General features: G+C 37.1%; 1 protein-coding gene across 3 annotated transcripts in view; it reads right to left on the bottom strand.

Moving 5' to 3' along the window:
* The window catches only part of ARNTL2 (aryl hydrocarbon receptor nuclear translocator like 2), an 82,428-nt gene that overhangs the window by 41,039 nt on the left and 21,267 nt on the right, over window positions 1-20,122 (bottom strand). For all 3 annotated transcript variants that reach the window (XM_017507062.2, XM_017507063.2, XM_037730894.1), the window contains exon 2: window positions 562-712. In XM_017507062.2, the coding sequence (XP_017362551.1) occupies window positions 562-712 (151 nt within the window). The remainder of the gene's footprint in view (window positions 1-561; window positions 713-20,122) is intronic.

Here is a 20,122-nt window from a genome sequence, read left to right as displayed (position 1 = left end):
AAAAAAAAAAAAAAAAAAAAAAAAAAAAAAAAGAATATTTAGGACTGAAGGTTCAGGGGTAACAAAAATAAATAAGAAGATAGTGGGTATTCTCAACATTGACTTTATTATCAATTTGACTTAATAAATATGGAAAATAAGAGTTGTATATTTTTAAACTGACTACAGATAACCAAGGGTTGGTTACCCTATACATGATGAGTAAGGTGAGAAGTAGTAATTATTATTTTAAGTCAAGCATGCAAGGTGTTCTCCTCGTGTTTATAAGTATTTTAATAAGGAAGGCAATTATCTTGCCATAATCATAAACATTACTCAAATTAAACTCATGTTCCTACGTCTCTTTCAGATTCCAGCTGACCCTCCTAAATACCTTTCTTCAGAGCTGGATGGAAAAGTTCCAAGTCAGTCATTGACAAAGGTAGCAGTTGAGCAGATAAGTAATCTCCTCTTCCTAAATGTTACCATGAACTTGGAAATAATTAATGATTTTAAAAGGAATATTTTCCTCTTCTCAGAGAGTCAAAGATCTCACCAGGTTAGAGGAACAAATTCACTTACTGGGATGGGTCTGAATCACTTCCTTTGCGTTTTCGTGGAAACTCTGTCACGTGTGAGCTGAAGGATCCCATAACTGTTGGTCTTGTTCCTGGACTCATGCAGCTAGAAACCACAGGAGCAATGTACTGGTTCTCCTCTCTCAACACTTTACCTATGGGCAGCAGAGTAAAACAAGATCTTTAGTTTAACTATTAACTTTTACTTTGTACATATCCATATCACACATTTTAAATGACTTTTCTATCTTGATATTTTAAAAATATCAGCCAAGGCCAGGCACGATGGCTCATGCCTTAATCCTAGCACTTTGGGAGGCTGAGGTGTGTGTATCAACCTGAGGTCAGGAGTTCGAGACCAGCCTGGCTAACATGTCAAAACCTCCATCTCTACTAAAGTACAAAAATTAGCCAGGCACAATGGCGGGCATCTGTAATTCCAGCTACTCAGGTGGCTGAGGCAGGAGAATTCCTTGAACTTGGGAGGTGGAGGTTGCAGTGAGCTGAGATCATGCTACTGTACTCCAGCCTGGGCAACAGAGCGAGACTCCTTCTGAAATACACACACACACACACACACACACACACACACACACACACACCAGCCAAAACCAACATAACACAGGATGAAAGACTAATTATGTACACTCAAATATTAATTAAATATGCATTTGTTAATCCATGTCTTTAAGGCTTTTCCCCCATATAAAAGAAGTTTGAATATGGTAGAAAATGCAGAAACACAGAAAAATAGAAAGAGGAAAAAACAAATTTTTTTTTCTAATGTTACAATTCCAATGTTACACCAACCAATGTTACAATCCTTTTGAGATATTTCTTCTTAGAATTTTTTTCTATAGTTATCATTAAGGTAATTGAAATCATACAGTATATAGTAGTCCCTCTTATCTGCAGTTTTGCTTTCTGTGGTTTCAGTTACCTGCAGTCAACTTCTGTCTAAAAATATTAAATGGAAAATTCCAGAAATACATCATTCATAAGTTATCAATTGCACATGGTTCTGAGTAGCATGATGAAATCTCACACCATAGTCATCCCTCTGTCCAGTATATCCACGCTGTATATGCCACCTGCCTTTGAGTTACTGAGTAGCTGGCTTCGTTATCAGATCCACTATGGCGGTACCACAGTGTTGGTGTTCAAAGAACCCTTATTTTGCTTAATAGTGGCCCTAAAGCACAACAGTAATGGTGCTGGCATAATATTATAATTGTTCTATTATTAATTATTGTAGTTAATCTCTTACTGTGCTGAATTTACAAATTAAACTTTTATGATAGGTATGTATGTACAGGAAAAATTCATATATGTAGAGGTTGGTATGTTATTTGCAGCCAAGTATCCACTGGGGAGTCTCAGAATGTATCCCCCACAGGTAAGAGGGGCCAACTGTGGTCAGCTTTATTTATGTATCATTGTGACATAATAACTTTCCAGTTTTATCACAAATTCTTATAGATGACTCTAATGTGTGCATAATACACTATCATGTAGCTGTGTCCAGTTATTTAACCACTCTCCTATTGCTAAAATCTACATTTAATTTTATTTGCCAGTACAAATACATATTTTGGTATATAAAGTGTTTTATCTACTTCTGGTTATTTTGGATAGTATCCCAGAAATGGGTTAACAAGGTCAAGAGACATCAGTAATATTTTTAACTCTGAATTGCTAAGTGTGATTTTAAAAAATCCTTTTTGCCTCAAGTGAGGTTTATTAAATGTTTTACAAAATATAAAAATCAGAATCACTGAACCAAAATAACCTATAGTCTAAATTTGAGTCCTGTAATTAACTATACTTCTCATATTAAAATGCATATAAAAAGTTTAAAGTAATTTGTATTTAATAACACAGATTGAAAATATATAACAAATTTACAAGTAGAATGTAATAAGTTTACAATAATAGTGAAAGATTTTTAACACATCTTTAACAGTAACTGACAGATCAAGTACTAAAAATAATGACACAGAAGATTTAATTGACACAATCAGTGAACTTGATAATAATAGACATATATGGACCACTATGCCTAGCAGCTTGAAACACCAGTGTTAATTGTTTTTGGCCAACTATGGTGCATTTATAAAAACTGACAATATACTGGACCAAAAACCAAGTCTCAAAGGTTTTGACAAATTGATATCATAGATAAAAAACTTTCAGATTACAGTGTAATTGTGTTGGAAGCCAGTAACAAAATGATAACCAGAAAATCCCTATAACTTTGTAAATTAAGAAACCCACAAAGAATTCATGAGACAAGAGGAAATTCAAATGTTAAATTACAAAATATTTGGAATTAAATAATAAAAACGTTACACATAAAAATGTGTGGAGATGCATAAGCATTACTTAGAGTGAAATTTTAACAGTGTTTAAAAAAAGAAAGATTGAAATTTAATAATTTAAGAAATCAGAAAAAGATCAGTAAAATAAATCCAAATAACTGGAAAAAAGAAAATCATAAAAATAAGACCTGAAATAATGAAATAGAATATAAACACATAAGAGTGCAGATCAAAAAAGCTAAACAGTTTCTTCCAACTGATTGGAAACGCTAACAACTTTATGGCAAGGTTTTTCAAAGAAAAAAAGTGTACAAATAAAAATAGTAATGAATATGGGGTCATAATTTAGATTCTCTATTAATTTAAAAGATAAAATATCATTGAAAATCATGCTAAATATTTAAAAATTTAGAAGGAATGGGAAATTTTCTACAGAATTTTAACTTACAAAATTGAAACAAAAAGAAATAAAAACCTGAATATTCCTATATTCTTCCTTACACAAACTATTTCACTATATGAAAAAAGAGGGACTACCTTGACCCCCAACTTTTCTTTGTCAATGAGGCTTACATAATTTTGGTATTAAAACCTCAAAAGGAAAATTACAGGCCAATCTCATTCACAAAAAAAATACAAAATCTTAACAAAATATTGTCAAACAAAATTCAGAAATGTATAAAACTAATCATCTGCTATGACTAAGACAGTTTCATCCTAGAAATGCAAGAGTAGCTTCATATTAGTAATTAATTAATATAACTTACTACAGTAATAGATAAATGGAAAACTACACAAGCATTTCAATAAATGCAGAAATATTAAGGAAGAAATATTGAAAGTGTTCTTTTTAAGATCAGAAACAAGAACACCCTTATTTAATTCTATATTATAAGACCTCACAGTAGAGTAAGGCAAGAAAAATAAAAATGAAATATAAAATTAAGAAATAAAATTGCTTTTCTCTTATTGGGAAATAATATAATTGACTACATAAAAAACCCCAAATAATCAACATATAAATCATTAAAGTTAGAGGATATATCAAGTTGGCTGTATATAAATCAATACATAAAAATTAATTGCTTTTCTATCCAAAGTAACAAGTAGTAAGAAAATGATACTTAAAACATAGAATTTATAATAATCTCAAAAATACATAGTATCTAAAGAATAAATCAAATAAATGTGTAAGGTCTTTATGGAAAAAAACTATAAAGCTTTATTTACAAACATTTAAAAGATCCAAATAAATGGAAAGATATGCGAGGCTTTTGAATTGGAGGCTTCAATATGCTAAAGATGTAAATTCTCCTAAAATAAATGCACAATTCCTCTCAAAATACTTAATTTTTGGTGGACCCTTTCGAGAGGAATATACAACTATGCAAACTGTATATAGAAGAGCAATGGGTCATGCATAGTCAAGGAAAAGGTGAAAGACTGGCCCTATCAGACCTCAAGACTTAAAAAAGACCGCAATAATTAAGACAGTGTAATGCTGGTATGAGGATAGATAAATGGAAGAGAACAAAGAGTCCAGATATGTATATATGCACATCTGCTAAATATCAAAGGTGATATTTCACATCAATGTGGAGAAAAATCACTTTTTAATAAATGGTCTGGGACCAATTGCTTTTTTCCGTGGAAGAAATGAAACCGGACTCCCTGTGTTATACCAAATACAAAAACAAATCCAGTTGGATTTGAGACCTAAATGTAAAAAACAAAAATAGAGAACTTTTGCTATGGTTTGAATGTTTGTGTCCCTCCAAAATTCATGGGGGAACTTAATTCCCAGTTCAATAATATTAAAAGGTAGGGCCACTAGGAGGTGATTAGGCCATGCACACTCCACACTTACAGATGGGATTAGTGCCACCATAAAAGGACTGAGAGGACAAGTCTGTCCTTTCCATTCCTTTGCCTCTTCTGCCAAGTTAGGATGCAGCATGAAGATGACATCGCAGAAGCAGAAGGAGCAGCCCTCACTAGACACTGAACCTGCCTGTGCCTTGATCTTGGACTTCCCAGCCTCTAGAAATGTCAGAAATAACTACCTGTTGTTTATAAACTACCCAGCCTAAGGTGTTTTGTTACAGCAGCACCAATGGACTAAGACAACTCTAAAGGAGAGAGTATTTTGTGTTATTTCATAGAAAGAAATTCCCAAGACATAAAGTGTAAAAATAGTAAAGGAAAAGATTGTTAAATGTGATGATCTTTAAGTTAATGTTGATTGAAAGATTCTATAAAGAGAATGAAACCATAAGCCACAAACTGGGAAAAGATATTTGTTAGACATATAAACAACAAAAGGTTAATATTTAGATTAGAACGGCTTTGAATCAATTAAGAAAAAGACCAAAAGGCCGGGCGCGGTGGCTCAAGCCTGTAATCCCAGCACTTTGGGAGGCCGAGGCGGGTGGATCACAAGGTCAAGAGATCGAGACCATCCTGGTCAACATGGTGAAACCCCATCTCTACTAAAAATACAAAAAATTAGCTGGGCATGGTGGCATGTGCCTGTAATCCCAGCTACTCAGGAGGCTGAGGCAGGAGAATTGCCTGAACCCAGGAGACGGAGGTTGCGGTGAGCCGAGATCGCGCCATTGCACTCCAGCCTGGGTAACAAGAGCGAAACTCCATGTCAAAAAAAAAAAAAGAAAAAGACCAATGGCTCAACAGAAAATTGGATAAAATACTTGAATAGGCACTTCATACAAGAAATTCTAGTTGTCAACACATGGATGAAAAAATACTCAATCTCACTGGTAACCAGGAAACTGCTCCAGAAACTGTACTGATACACTAATATATGATGGCTACAGTTGAAAAACTTGATAATATCAAGTGTTGGTGAGGATGTGGAGCAACGGAAATGCTCATGCTCTGCTAGCAGGAATGTAAATTGGTACAGCCACTCTGGAAACCATTTTTGCGTTACCTAAGAAAGGTGAACACATACATAACATATGACGGTATTCCACTCCTAGGTATATGGAAAAATTCTTACTGTGTATGAGCTGACAGGTACAAGAAATGCCTTAGCACCATTGCTTGTAATTGAACAACAAAGAAAACCTGAGAAAACTGGAAACTTTAAATTTCCATCAGCAAAATGGATATATTGCTTATTTACTGAATGGAATACTAACAGCAGCAAAAATGAAATCCAGCTATACTCAACATGGATGAATCAAAAAATATAATGCTGGTCAGGTGCAGTGGTTCATGCCTATAATCCCAACATGGAGACTTGGAAGGCAAAGGTAAGAGGATCACGTAAGGCTGGAAGTTTGAGACCAGTCTGGGCAACACAGTGAGACACTGTCTCTACAAATAAAATTTAAAGGTCAGCCAAGCATGGTGGTGTGCACCTATAGTCCTAGCTACTCAGGAGGCTGAGGCAGGAGGGTTAGAGTTGGGGGTTATAGTGAGCATGCTACACTCCAGCCTCGGTGACAAAGTGAGGCCCTGTCTTCTAAATTAAAACACACACACACACACACACACACAAATCCATAACGCTGAGAGGAAAAAAGTCACAAAAACATACTGCATGTTTTAAATAATTTATATAAAGTTCAAAACCAAGTAAACTAAAAAAAAGTAAAATAATCAATTTTTTAGGTTTTTAGAGTTTTTTTGTATAGAGATATCTCCCTACACAGAAAAGCAACGGGTAGTTAAGACAAAAGTCAGAACAGTAGTTCTCTTTGGGAAAAGAAAGTGGGGTGGGGGGTGACCATGAGGGATGCACAGGGACTTCTAAGGAATTCATGTTCTGCGTCTCTGACAGATCAATATCTTTACTCTTTAAACAACACACATTATTTTTCCCATTTCCACAGGTATAATAGATCTCAGAATAAACAAGTGGGGAGAATAATTATACCAGTGATTGTGGATCACTTGGGAATTAAGTTTCCAGTCTATGACATCTCAAGACTTCTAGGCCTGGATTCTCTAAATGCGACCAGTTCAGAATCAACACATACCACATGAGCTCAAATATGGTTTCAGCTCCTAGACTTCATTCTAATGGCTTTTGAATGACAGAATACCATCTGTCTCCACAGAAAAAGTGCAGAGATTTTTTTTTTTATCAAATGACAAATCAAAAGGAAAATCTCACTCCCATTAAACCATAGCATACCCTGGAATACGGAATACCAGACCCCAGCCATTCCCTCTACGTCCAACACACACTGTAAGCACATTCTTTCCCTCACATAAGTTCAGAGACAGAAATAAAATGAAGATTTTTTTTTTTTTGTCTCCCATTCTGGGAAGCATGATCTTCACGTTTCTAGCCTACTTCCTTATCAACCTTTAAATAAGAAATGTGAATTATATTTAGGCAGGCAGAACAGTCTTCTCTTCACAAAATAAAAATCTGAAGCTTTAAGGATCTTTAAGTTCTTTAATGGGTGGGGAATATTGCCTTATTATTAGCTATGTTCCATTGACTCTACATCAGTAGAAGTGCATTCAAAATAGAGGGCTTTCTATAAGCAAAACGAAAATCTGAGTTAGTGAGACTAGTTTTAGCTGAAAGGATCTGTTCTTTGGAAATAATCTCCATGCTGTGGATTCTTATTTTTTTTAGGAGGTGACTCATAATTTAAGGAGTAAAGATTTCATTTTTAACCTTCAAGTTTACTTGACTTTCTGCCTCCACAAATATATCTGCAGAAGATGAGACCATGTGTTAGGAACTGAAGTTCAGCTTCATTTTTATATAACTCATTTTGGAGATATATGATTTAATATTTTGATATTGTCTTTCCTCGCCAAATTGAGTCACTTCTCAGTGGTGAATGTAATATGTGTTAACACTCAATAAAATAATACAGAATTTAGGTTAAACAAAGACATTGTGATTGCCTTTTTACAAAGGAAGTTTATGATTTGACTTAAAAAGAGATTAGCATTAAATCTCACTCCACTCTATGTCTGTCTCCCTGCTGATGGTAATCAATCTTGCAATATTTCAAAGGTCTACTATTTTGTATCAATTCTTCAAGGAGGAAAATAAATTATGAGAAATGAGCAGCTGTTTGGAAGTCATAACCTAGGGAAGCCAAGTAGCCACTTGGTGTAGGCTCATAGTTACAAAAGGGTTCAAATTTGGAATTTGACATTCTGCTTGAAAGAAAATACACACTGCATATACGCACACGCTCACACACATTCACAGAAGCCATGGCAGGATGGGAAAAAATCATTTTTCATAAAACTTTAAAACTTTTGTTCTATTACCTACTTTCATAGCCAATAGTGTGTTATATATTAAAATTCCTATAAATTTTCATTATCTTTTAAATAACTTTTGATTAAAAATAATTTATTCTGTGTAAACATTTGAATTACTTCCTTGATAAATGAAAATGGCATTTGCTTCTTAACTTCTGAGAGTCCAAACCCAGAAAATCTTTTTGGTCCCATCTACCCACTACCTTGTTAGTAATTTTTTTTTTTTTTTTTTGGACAAATCACTTAACATAACCAACCCTGGTTCTTGAAGATGGAGGAAATTTCCGACAAACCACATTTGTTTCAGAATCAAGTAAGAATGTACATGAAATCTGTTTGAAAACCAGAAGCCCGTGGATGCTAATTAAGTAACTAGCCCAGCAAAAATGCATTGACATTGTTGGTGAGCCATTGTAGAAGCCTAAGGTGTCAGGAAAAGCCACTGAGTTAATGCTGTTGCTTTATTTTTAATTATAAAGCTGTTAACCTTTTTATTCTGAAATAATTTCAGGCTGGCAAAAGTAGTGTAAAAAATTCCCATATACCCTTCACTAAGATTCCCCAAATGATACTGTCTTTCTTAACCCCAGCATAATTATCAGGATCAGGGCATTAACACCGATATACAATTATTATCTAATTTACAGATCTTATACAAATTTTGTCAGTTGTCCTAATGTCCTTTTGCTGGTCCAGGATCCAATCCATGATCACACAATGCATTTAGCACCTGACACCTGTCCTCCGTTTCCTTTCATCTGTCATTACATTACATTCCTTAGGCTTCTTTTGTCTTTCTTGAGACTTTTGAAGGGTACTGGGAAGTTATTTTGTAGAATGTCCTCCAGCTTAAGTTTGTCTGACATTCCCTCATGACTAAATTTAGATTGTGCACTTTGGTCAAGAATACCACAAAAATGATGCTGTACCCTTCTCAGTGCTAAATGCCTTCTCTTTTACATTTTACTGCTGCTAGTACTTTTCTTTTTTTCCTTTTTTTGAGACAGGGTCTCCCTCTGTAACCCAGGCTGGAGTGCAGTCACACAATCTCAACTCACTGAAACCTCCACCTCTTGGGCTCAAGCCATCCTCCCTCCTCAGTCTCCTAAGTAGCTGGGACTACAGGCACACACCACCACACCCGGCTAATTTGTTTCTATTTATTGCTTCATTAAGATCCTGCTCCTCTGGATTCCAATGGTGTTCAGCTCATGGAATCAACACAAGTGGCAGAGGAAAGGTTTATGAGATCTTTCATAAGGCTATATGTTCCAATACTGGAAAGCCTTTGAGGACCACAGCAGGCTTCTTTATCTTTATCCCCAAATCCTAGCACGTGCCTGACACAGTGAGTTTTTGTTTGTTTGCTTTTGAGACAGGGTCTCACTTTGTTGCCCATACTGTAATGCAGTAGTGCAATCATGGCTCACTGAAACCTCTGCCTCCTGGGCTCAAGTTATCTTCCTGTCTCAGTCTCCCAAGTAGCTGGGACTGCAGGCAAACACCACCACACCAAGTTAATTAAAAAAAAAAAAAAATTCTGTACGGGTTTTGTTGTGTTGACCAGGTTGATCTCGAACTTCCCACCTCCCAAAGTGCTGGGAATATGGGCATGAGCCACCATGCCTGGCCCCACAGCAAGTATTGTGGGTTTGTTCAGAGACCAAGTTACATTCACTTTATTACCCCGGACATCCAAAAGAGAATCTGAAAGATGTGAAATCAGAACTTCCAGTTTCATCTTCCTGGGCTGAAGCCACAGTGCGTTTCATCGTTTCTGCAACAAGAAACATGGAAGTCCCTGCTATCCCTACTTCACAAACAAGGAGGCTTACTTTCTACCGTTACGTCACTTTTATCATTTCTCTTTCACAGAAGAAAAAAGACACTTGATTGTCTGCTTTGGAAAAAAGGCATTGTGTGGTACAGGATCTGGCATCCTGGAAAGCCTTCTAGAATGACAAGCAGTCACTGTTTTATAGGTTTGTGCTAATGCACTAAAATGGAAACCAAATATTGTTTCTTACTATTGACACATTAAGATGCTTAGTCACACGAAAAATAGCAATGAAGTATTAATTGGCACTATTCAAGAACTATGCCATGCATAGATGGTATTATACATAGTACAGATAGTATTATACATAAATTACATTTGAAAAAGCTTTTGCTCAACAGAGATTAAAAATTATTCTATATTTCACAGTATTTAAGAGCCTAATCCAGGTGGTAGATACCTTAAAATGTTAAGAGTTAATACCTACTCTCAAGAAGTTTATAATCATGTATATTTTTGTGCATGTATAAGTGCACAGACATATTAACCAAATATAGAATGAAGTTAGATCTAGATAGAGGTACACGCTTGTGCTGGAAGAACACAAAGATAAGGGCACTTAATTCCGTTTTGGGGAAAGGAGCAACATCTGAACACATTTTTCTGGATAGGCAGTTTAGGCTTCAAGAACACTATGAATAGGAGGTAGCAAGTGCATTCAGTAAAATCCTATGCCATCATTTAAAATGATGCGTATGAATTTTATAAATACAGAAAATGTCCTTTAAGGAATCTGTTTTCCTTAATGGTTGTACTAGTTTACATTCCCACCAGCAGTGTAAAAGTATTTCCTTTTCACCACATCCCTGCCAACATCTACTATTTTTTGATTATGGTCATTCTTGCAAGAGTAAGGTGGTAATCACATTGTGGTTTTGATTTGCATTTCCCTGATCATTACTGATGGTGAGCATTTTTTCAAATGTTTGTTGGACATTTGTATATCTTCTTTTGAGGACTGTCTATTCAGGTCCTTAGCCCACTTCTCAATGGGATTGTTTTTTTCTTGCTAATTTGTTTGAATTCCTTGTAGATTCTGGATATTAACCTTTGTCAGATGTAGAGATAACGAAGACATTCTCCCACTCTGTGGGTTGTCTATTAACTCTGCTGATTATTTCCTTTGCTGTGCAGAAGGTTTTTGTTTAATTATCTATTTATCTTTGTTTTTGTTGCATTTGCTTCTGGGTTCTTGTCTTGAAGTCTTTGCCTAAGCCAATGTCTAGAAGGGTTTTACTGATGTTATCTTCTAGAATTTTTATGGTTTAGGTCATAGTCCTAAGTCCTTGATCCATCTTGAGATAATTTTGTATAAGGTGAGAGATGAAAATCCAGCTTCATTCTCCTAAATGTAGCTAGTCAATTATATCAGCACCATTTGTTGAATAGTGTGTCCTTTCTCCACTTTATGTTTTTGTTTGCTTTATCGAAGATCAGTTGGCTATAAGTATTTGGCTTTATTTCTGGGTTCCCTATTCTGTTCCTTTGCTTTATGTGCCTATTTTTATACCAGTACCTTACTGTTTCCGTGACTATGACCTAACAGTATAGTGTGAAGTCAAGTAGTGTGATGCCTGCGGATTTGCTCTTTTTGCTTAGTCTTGCTTTTGCTATGTGGGCTCTTTTTTGGGTTTCATATGAATTTTAGGATTTTTTTTCTAGTTCTGTGAAGAATGACGGTGGTACTTTGATGGGAATTTCATTGATTTGTAGATTGCTTTAGGCAATATGGTAATTGTCACAATATTGATTCTACCTGTCCATGAGCATGGGACGTGTTTCCATTTGTCAGTGTCATTTATGATTTCTTTCAGCAGTTCTTTGTAGCTTTCCTTGTAGAGGTCTTTCATCTCCTTGGTTAGGTATATTCCTAAGTATTTTATTTTCCCACTACTGGATATCTATCCACAGGAAAAGAAGTCATTATATAAAAAAGATATTTGCACATGCATGTTTATAGCAGCAGAATTCACAATGGCAAAAATATGAAACCAGCCCAAATGCCCATCAATCAAAAAGTGGATAAAGAAATTGTGTGTGTGCGTGGGGTGTGTGTGTGTGTGTACATACACATACATACATACATACATACACATAATGGAATACTACTCAGCCATAAAAAGAAATGAAATAATGGCATTTGCAGTGGCCTGGATGGAATTGGAAACAATTATTTGAAGTGAAGTAACTAAGGAATAGAAAACCAAACATCCTATGTTCTCACTCATAAGTGGGAGCTAAACTATGACGACGCAAAGGCACAAGAATAATACAACGGACTTTGAGGACTCATAGGGAATGGGAGGAAGGGGTGAGAGATAAAAGACTGCACACTGGGCAGTGTATACTGCTCAGGTGATGGGTAGACAAAGATTTCAGAAACCACCACTAAAGAACTTATTCATGTAACCAAACATCGCCTGTTCCCCCAGGAAATAAAAAATAAATGCTTATGTAATTATCAATTTTTAAAAAGGATGAAAGACTATGAAAAAACAAGAAACAAAAATAATGCCATTTGCAAGGGAGAGAAAAAGCAATGAAATGTTCCCAGGAGTTTCATCTCAGTAGCCAATCAAAGGATTTTTCTTCTTTCTACTTTCCTATATTGTTCCAAACTTTTCTAAGTATCATGTTATGTAAGTAACTTTTCTAAGTATCATGTTTTGTAAGACATACATGCAACTTAGAGAAAAGAAGACATAGGGACTATTGGAGGATAGCAAGATCAGTATGGGTGGCCACAACATAAAACTGATGCGAGATCAAGCTTGAAAGGTAGATTGCCCTAGCTCGTGGAGGGCTCTGGATGTAACACTGAGGGGTTTTTGGTTTTTTTCTATCTCATTTTAGGTTCAAGGGATATATGTGCAGGTTTGTTATATGTATAAACTGCACGTTGCTGGGGTTTACTATATAAATGGTTTTGTTACCCAGGTAGGGTACCCAATAGGTAGTTTTTCAACCCTCATTCACCCTTCCTCCTACCCTCCACTTACAAGCAGGCTGTGATGTATATTATTCCCCCTTTTGTATCCATGTGTACTCAATGTTTAGCTCCCACTTATAAGTGAGAATATAACAGTATTTGGTTTTCTGTTCCTGTGTTAATTTGCCTAGGATAACAACCTCCAGCTCCATCCATGTTGCTACAAAGGGCACAACTGTGTTCTTTTTTACGGCTGTGTAGCATTCCATGGTGTATGTACCACATTTTCTTTATCCAGTCAACCACTGATGAGCATCTAGGTTGACTCCCTGTATTTGCTATTGTGAATAGTGTTGCAATGAACATATGAGAGTGCATGTATCTTTTTGGCAGAACAATTTACATTCCTTCGGGTATATCCCTAGCAATGGGATTGCTGGGTTAGACAGTAGTTCTAAGTTCTTTGAGAAACATCCAAACTATTTTCCACAGTGGCTGAACTAATTTACATTCACATCAGCAGTGTGTGAGTGTTCTCTTTTCTCCACAACCTTGCCAACATCTGTTATTTTCTCACTTTGTAATCATAGCCATTCTGACTGGCATGAGATGGTATCTCACTGTGGTTTTGATTTGCATTTCTCTAATGATTAAAGATGTTGAGCATTTTTCATGTTTGTTGGCTGCATGTATGTCTTCTTTTGAGAAGCGTCTGTTTATGTCCTTTTCACATTTTTTAATATGGTTGTTTTTTGCTGGTTAAGTTCCTTATAGATTCTGGATAGTTGACCTTTTTGGATGCATCATTTTCAAATATTTTACCCCATTCTGCAGGCTGCATGTTTACTCTTTTCATAGTTCCTTTTGCTGTGTACAAACTCTTTAGTTTAATTAGGTCCCACTTACCTATTTTTTGTTTTAGTTGCAATTGCTTTTGGAGGCTACATGATGAAATATTTGCCAAAGGATACATCCACAATGGTTTTCTTCTAGGGTTTTTCTAGTTTTAGTTCTTACATTTAAGTCTTTAATCCACGTGAGTTGATTTTTGTATGTGGTGAAAGGAAGTGGTCCACTTTCAATCTTCTGCATATGGCCAGCCAGTTATCCCAGCACAGTTTATTGAATAGGAACTCCTTTCCCCATTGTTTGTTATCGTCAACTGTGTCGAAGATCAGATGGTTGTAGGTGTACAGCTCTACTTCTGGGTTTTCTAACTTGTTCCATTGTCCTATGTGTCTGTTTTTGTACCAGTCTCATGCTGTTTTGGTTACTGTTGCCTTGTATAGTTTGAAGTCAGCTGGTATGATGTTTCTGGCTTTGTTCTTTTTGCTTAGGATTTCTCAGTTCATTTTTTGGTTCCATATGAATTTTAGCATAGTTTTTTATAATTCTGTGAAAAATAATATTTGTAGCTTAATAGAAATAGTACTGAATCTGTAAACCACTTTGGGCAGTATGGCCATTTTAACAATATTGATTCTTTTTACCCATGAGCATGGAATGTTTTTAGCAGTGTTTTATAATTCTGTACAGATGTTTCACCTCCCTGGTTAGCTGTATTCCTAGGTATTTTTTTTTTTTTATGGCTATTGTGAATGAGACTGCACTCTTGATTTGACACTCAGCTTAGCAGTATGAATATGCTACTGACTTTTGTACATTTATTTTGTAGGCTGAAACTTTACTGAAGTTATTTATCAGCTTAGGACCTTTTAGCAGAGTCTTCAGGATTTTCTAGGTAGAGACACATTAACAGCAAAGAGAGATAATTTGACTTATTTCCTATTGGATGCCTTTTATTTCTTTCTCTTGCCTGATTGCTCTGGCTAGAACTCCCAGGACTATGTTGAATAAGAGTGGTGAGAGGAAGCATCCTTACCGTGTTCCAGTTCTTGCTTTCTTTTTTGAGATGGAGTCTCCCTCTGTCACCTAGGCTAGAGTGCAGTGGCATGATCTTAGCTCACTGCAACCTCTGCTTCCTGGGTTCAAGTGATTCTCCTGCCTCAGCCTTCCCAAGTAGCTAGTACTACAGGCATGCACCACCACGTCCAGGTAATTTTTTTGTGTTCTTAGTAGAGATGAGGCTTCACCATGTTGGCCAGGCTGGTCTCGAACTCTTGACCTCAGGTGATCCTCCCGCCTTCCAAAGTGCTGGGATTACAGGCATGAGCCACCACACCCAGCTGCCTTGCTCCAGTTCTTAGAGTGAATGCTTCCAGCTTTTGCCTGTTCATTATGATGTTGGCTGCAGGTCTGTCATACATGGCTCTTATTATTTTGAAGTATGTTCCTTCAACGCCTAATTTGTTGACGTTGACTGCATTTTGACTCTGACCTGTCACATGAGGTCAGGTATGAAATTTTACACTTGTGGTGTCATGTCAGTACTCAAAAAGTTTAGGATTTTTTGGCACTTCAGATTTTGCATTTTTAGATTAGGGATGCACATCCTATATGTTTCCAGAAGGCAATTTGAAAAATTATATCCAGGGGCACAAACACATGCTGTCCTTTGATTTAGCAGTCGATTTCTTTGAATTTATCCTAAAATTATTAAAGATATACATAAACACTTTTGTACAAAGAAATTAGGAAAAATACATCAGCAGTGTAAACCTGAAAACCATCTAAAAGCTTTGACAAACAAGGGAATGGCTAAAAAAATTAGGGTGTAATGTGATGGAGTCCTCTGCTGACTTTAAATACAATATTTTCAAATTATTTATGAAATAGTAAATGCTTTAAAGATATTAAATTTTATATGGCATATTATTCACTTTAGTTTTAAAATATAATGTATTAATAGAAATTTGAGATAAAGTAGGGTCAACCAATCAGGAGACATTTATTGCCATCGAAAAGGTAGACTGTTACTTGCTGTTCCCAAGCGGAGTGTGCACGCCACACCACTGAGGGTGCCACAGGGGAAGCACTGCGTCAGTTAGAGGAAGAGAGAGAACTGTGGGCAAGAGACTTGATTCTGGTTTCTGCAGGAACAGGTGAGGCAGGCTAAGCAAGCTTGGAATTGGCTACTTCGAATAATTTCAGCAGACTCTGGGGAACAGGGGCTATCCCTTCACAGAGATCTGGTATCTGACTCTGAGGTGATTAGGTTAGACAAATAGAAGCCCAGACTGTAAGGGCTCAATAAAAGAGATGGTTGGGTAGTGGGCTCTGGACTAGTTGGTTTATATTTGAAAAGTGTATTCAAGGGCAAATTGTCTACTATCTCTAGGTATTGGGTAATCCTGGGAGGGACAGTCCCTCCAAAGTCAGCAAGGCCCAGATATCAAAGCATCAGAATATAGAAAATAAAAGACATGGTTAAGACATTTATATTTTTCTTAATTTACCTTTTCTTTTTCTACAACTAACAGACATTACTTTTTCAAATTCAGAAAAATAAGGCCAGACGCCAGGGGCTCATGCCTGTAATCCCAGCACTCTGGGAGGCTAGGGCAGGAGGACTGCTTGAGCCCAGGAGTTTGAGACCATTCTGGGCAACATAGTGAGACTCCATCTCTACAAAAAAATAAAAAGTTAGCTGGGTGTGGTGGCACACACCTGTAGTCCCAGCTACTTGGGAGGCTGAGGCAGGAGGATCCCTCGAGTGTAGGAGGACGAGGCTGAAGTGAGCTGTGTTCATGCCACTGCAATTCCAGCTTGGGTGACACAGCAAGACCCTGTCTCAAAAACAAAACAAAACAAAACAGAAAAACAAGGCCGGTGTCGCAGCTCATGCCTGTAATCCCAGCGCTTTGGGAGGCCGGGGCAGGTGGATCACCTGAGGTCAGTAGTTTGAGACCAGCCGCCAACATGGTGACACACCATCTCTACTAAAAATATTAGCCGGGCACGGCGGCACACCTGTAATCCCAGCTGCTCAGGAGGCTGAGGCAAGACAATCACTTGAACCTGGGAGGGGGAGGTTGCAGTGACTGAGATAGCACCACTGCACTACTACAGTTCAGCCTGGTGAGAGAGCAAGACCCTGTCAACAATAACAAAAAAAACAAATATACTAAAAAGTTTTCTTGTGTTATTTACAACCTTGGGCATTTCTTTGAAAGGATAAATTGATATCACTATTCCAAGAGCCATGTACATGGTTCTTCTTGTTTTTTAAACCCAAAGAACAACTATGGACAGCTGATGCTATGAACTTTGTGTTGCTAAAGGTATGAGACCATGTTGAGCCACTTCCGTGGAACATCTTCATGTTTTCCCAAACAGTCAGGACAGGAAGTTTCTAATCAAATACAAGATTCCAGACTGGCCCTTTTCCTGTACTGTGAAAGAGAGGTCTCTTGGCAAAAGTATTTAAGGGACTTAAGAAAGAGCCTTCCAAAAGCATCGCCTGTCTACAGATGATTCCCTTTGTGGTGAGGGATAAGTGTACTCATTTCAGAAAATGGTAGCCACATGGCTTTGATTGCCTATATTCCATACCTGATAATTGATTGAAAGCATTTGTTGGTGCTGTGTTTAATGCTTTAGAAATAACTGTGGCATCAAAGAGTCTATAAAGGGTTGTTGCTGGAGGCAGGGAACAGCCTGGTCGTCTGCCAAAAGCACCTGCTTTTTCACAGGGAGTGACTAAGTAGACTTTGACAACCTATACCAACTTCTGAGGACTTTTCTAAAGGAAGAACTTAATAACTGTGTGAACTCCATAAAATATCCACTGGTCAGGATGCCTAGCTCAAGCTCAGGTGCAAGCCCCTGCCACAACGAGAACACGGTCTCACACCCAACATGAGGAGCTCACCACCTCTGCTGACCATGGACTGAAAGGCAAAAAGGCAGCACCAGGCACAGCAAGAGCATTTTTGTCCAGCAGCTCCCCTAACTCACTGTGCATGGCTTTAGGTAAGTCATTTACTCTCTCTGTGGTCATTTCCTCATCTGTAATATAGAAGTTATAATAAAGACCAGAGTGACCTCATGGAGTGTTTACAAAAAACACTGAGACAAATGTTTAAGGATTTTGGAATCTATGAACTTATGTTGGGCAGATATTCAGTAATACATTAATTACTTATCTGAGTTCAGTGTAGTGGGCTCATGACCAGGTGTAAGATCCAAACGGACACTAGTGTACATTTCCATCTTCATATAAATGGTCAGACTGAAGGGTGTAAATATCAAAGCTGAGTGAAATTAAGGGGTAGGACTGCTGTGGAGCAACATTAAATCAGAACTATAATGCAAGGTAATTCAGATTTCCACATGAAACTCCTCATATAATTAATGAAACATAAATTTTTCCTTCCTCTTTTGAAGAAGGCAATATGAAACCATCAATAATCAGACAAACACGATTCAAAATCATAAGCACTGCTGTGAATTAAAAGTAGTACACTTGAGAATACTCAATATGCAAACTACCAACAATTTAATTATTGTACAGCAGCTTTGCTTATTTCATTCTATTGCTTTAAACCCAACTATGGGTCCCACTGAGTTTAAAATGACATGAAATATGAAATATGAGGCATTCCCATCAGCCTCATCCCATGCTACTCTCACTCCTAACCCAGGCAATGGCCTCAGAGCACTGCATGACACTGCCCAATCATCTCAGGTTCCCCCATGGCTCTGCTTCTCCTCACCTGGAATTCCCTGTTCTAAATTCAGGTTTACTCAGTTTATACTTACTTGTCAAGATAAAGTCAGATGTTCCCTCCTACAAGAAGTCCTCTCTACCCACCGTTTCACAACATCAAAACCTGCCACCTGGGAACCCTCAGACATTATAAAGTGGCATTTGTAATTGATGCCATCATTGAGCTCATCCCACTTCACTTAATTCTCTTTTTACTAATCAGTCTTCCTCACCAGGCATAGCTCCTTGAGGGCAGGAACCATGTTTTTATTTCCAGTTTAACACAATCCCTGACACACTGCCCACACTCAACAATTGAGGAAATGGTGGATTATTCAATAATTTGTGTTAAGCCAATTCTATAAGGGTATTCAGAAAAAGTTAAATCTCTATTTCTCCTATTTACCATCATCAATTTGTGATGGATATATGAGTTAAATGTAAAGAAATAAAACCATAAAAGTATAACATACATATATATATATATATATGTGAATAGTCATAACCTTAAAGTGAGGAGAGAATTTTGAAATCTAAAAAATGGCTTTAGGTAAGTTAAGCCACGTCTGTACATTTCATTATGTCTTCATTTAAGAAAAGAAAAACATGTTAGCTTTTTTTCTGTTAAGTTTAATTTTCTTTGGTATCACCCTATCAATTTTGCTATCATGCTATCAATATCTTTCTAGATCCAGATTATATCTATCTCCTCCCTAAGCCTCTCCAAAGCAGGCTATGTGCAAAAGTGACCACAGGAACATCAACATCTTCAAGCCAAGTGACTGGCTATCATGTTGAACAAAAAAGCCAAAGAGAGAACAGCAGGGAATTTATTCACTATAGCCATATTCAACTCAGGCAAAGTGAGAGCCCAGGCAGAGTTATAGGAAAGTAAAAGGTTGACATGAGGAAAGAGATACGAATGGTTGGAATAGACTCAGACAATCACTCGGCAGGTGGGAAAATGTAACTAATCTGGATTGAGGTAAATAGTCTGGGAGTAAAACTGTAAACAATGCCAAGGTATCAGAGAGCCCCACAGATTATGCTGTGCTAGCCTCACCATTTAAAATGAGCCACAGGGGATCTGTTACCTGATAATGACACATCTTTCCTACCAGTAAGGATAGGCCAGGGAATCTCCCAGGATTGCTCAATGCAACAGCACATACATTTTAGAGCATGTTTAAGGTTAGATGTGGATTTGCTTGTATTGCTCATACTGGACTGTGTACTAAAGACGGCCTTAAAATCAGCAAGTACCCTGGATCTCTTGCACAGTTCATACTAAGGTTGTTTCTTCCTAGCTGATCCTAAGGGCATGGCACTCAGGGTAAAACAAACCAAGTGCATGGGCGTGAACATCAGAAAAATGATGTTTATGGTCTAAACCTTAGAATATATTTAAACCAGTTTTCCAGTTTGCAGTACAACCTGGTTGAAAGGATGATTTTTAAAAAGCTAGCCCGAAAATCCCTGGGACAGAGCACCTGGGAACAAAAAGCAGTTTATGAGTTCTGCTGCAGCAGACCCAAAAGTAGCTGCCCAGCAGCTCTGAATGAACAACAACAGAGCTCGCAGCTCACCATTTGAGCTCCTATAAAGAAGAGA

The sequence above is a fragment of the Cebus imitator genome, unplaced genomic scaffold (genome assembly GCF_001604975.1).
Source record: "Cebus imitator isolate Cc_AM_T3 unplaced genomic scaffold, Cebus_imitator-1.0 Scaffold367, whole genome shotgun sequence".
Lineage (NCBI taxonomy): Eukaryota > Metazoa > Chordata > Mammalia > Primates > Cebidae > Cebus > Cebus imitator.
The sequence above is the reverse complement of the archived record's forward strand: the minus strand, read 5'-3'. Positions and strand labels throughout refer to the sequence as shown.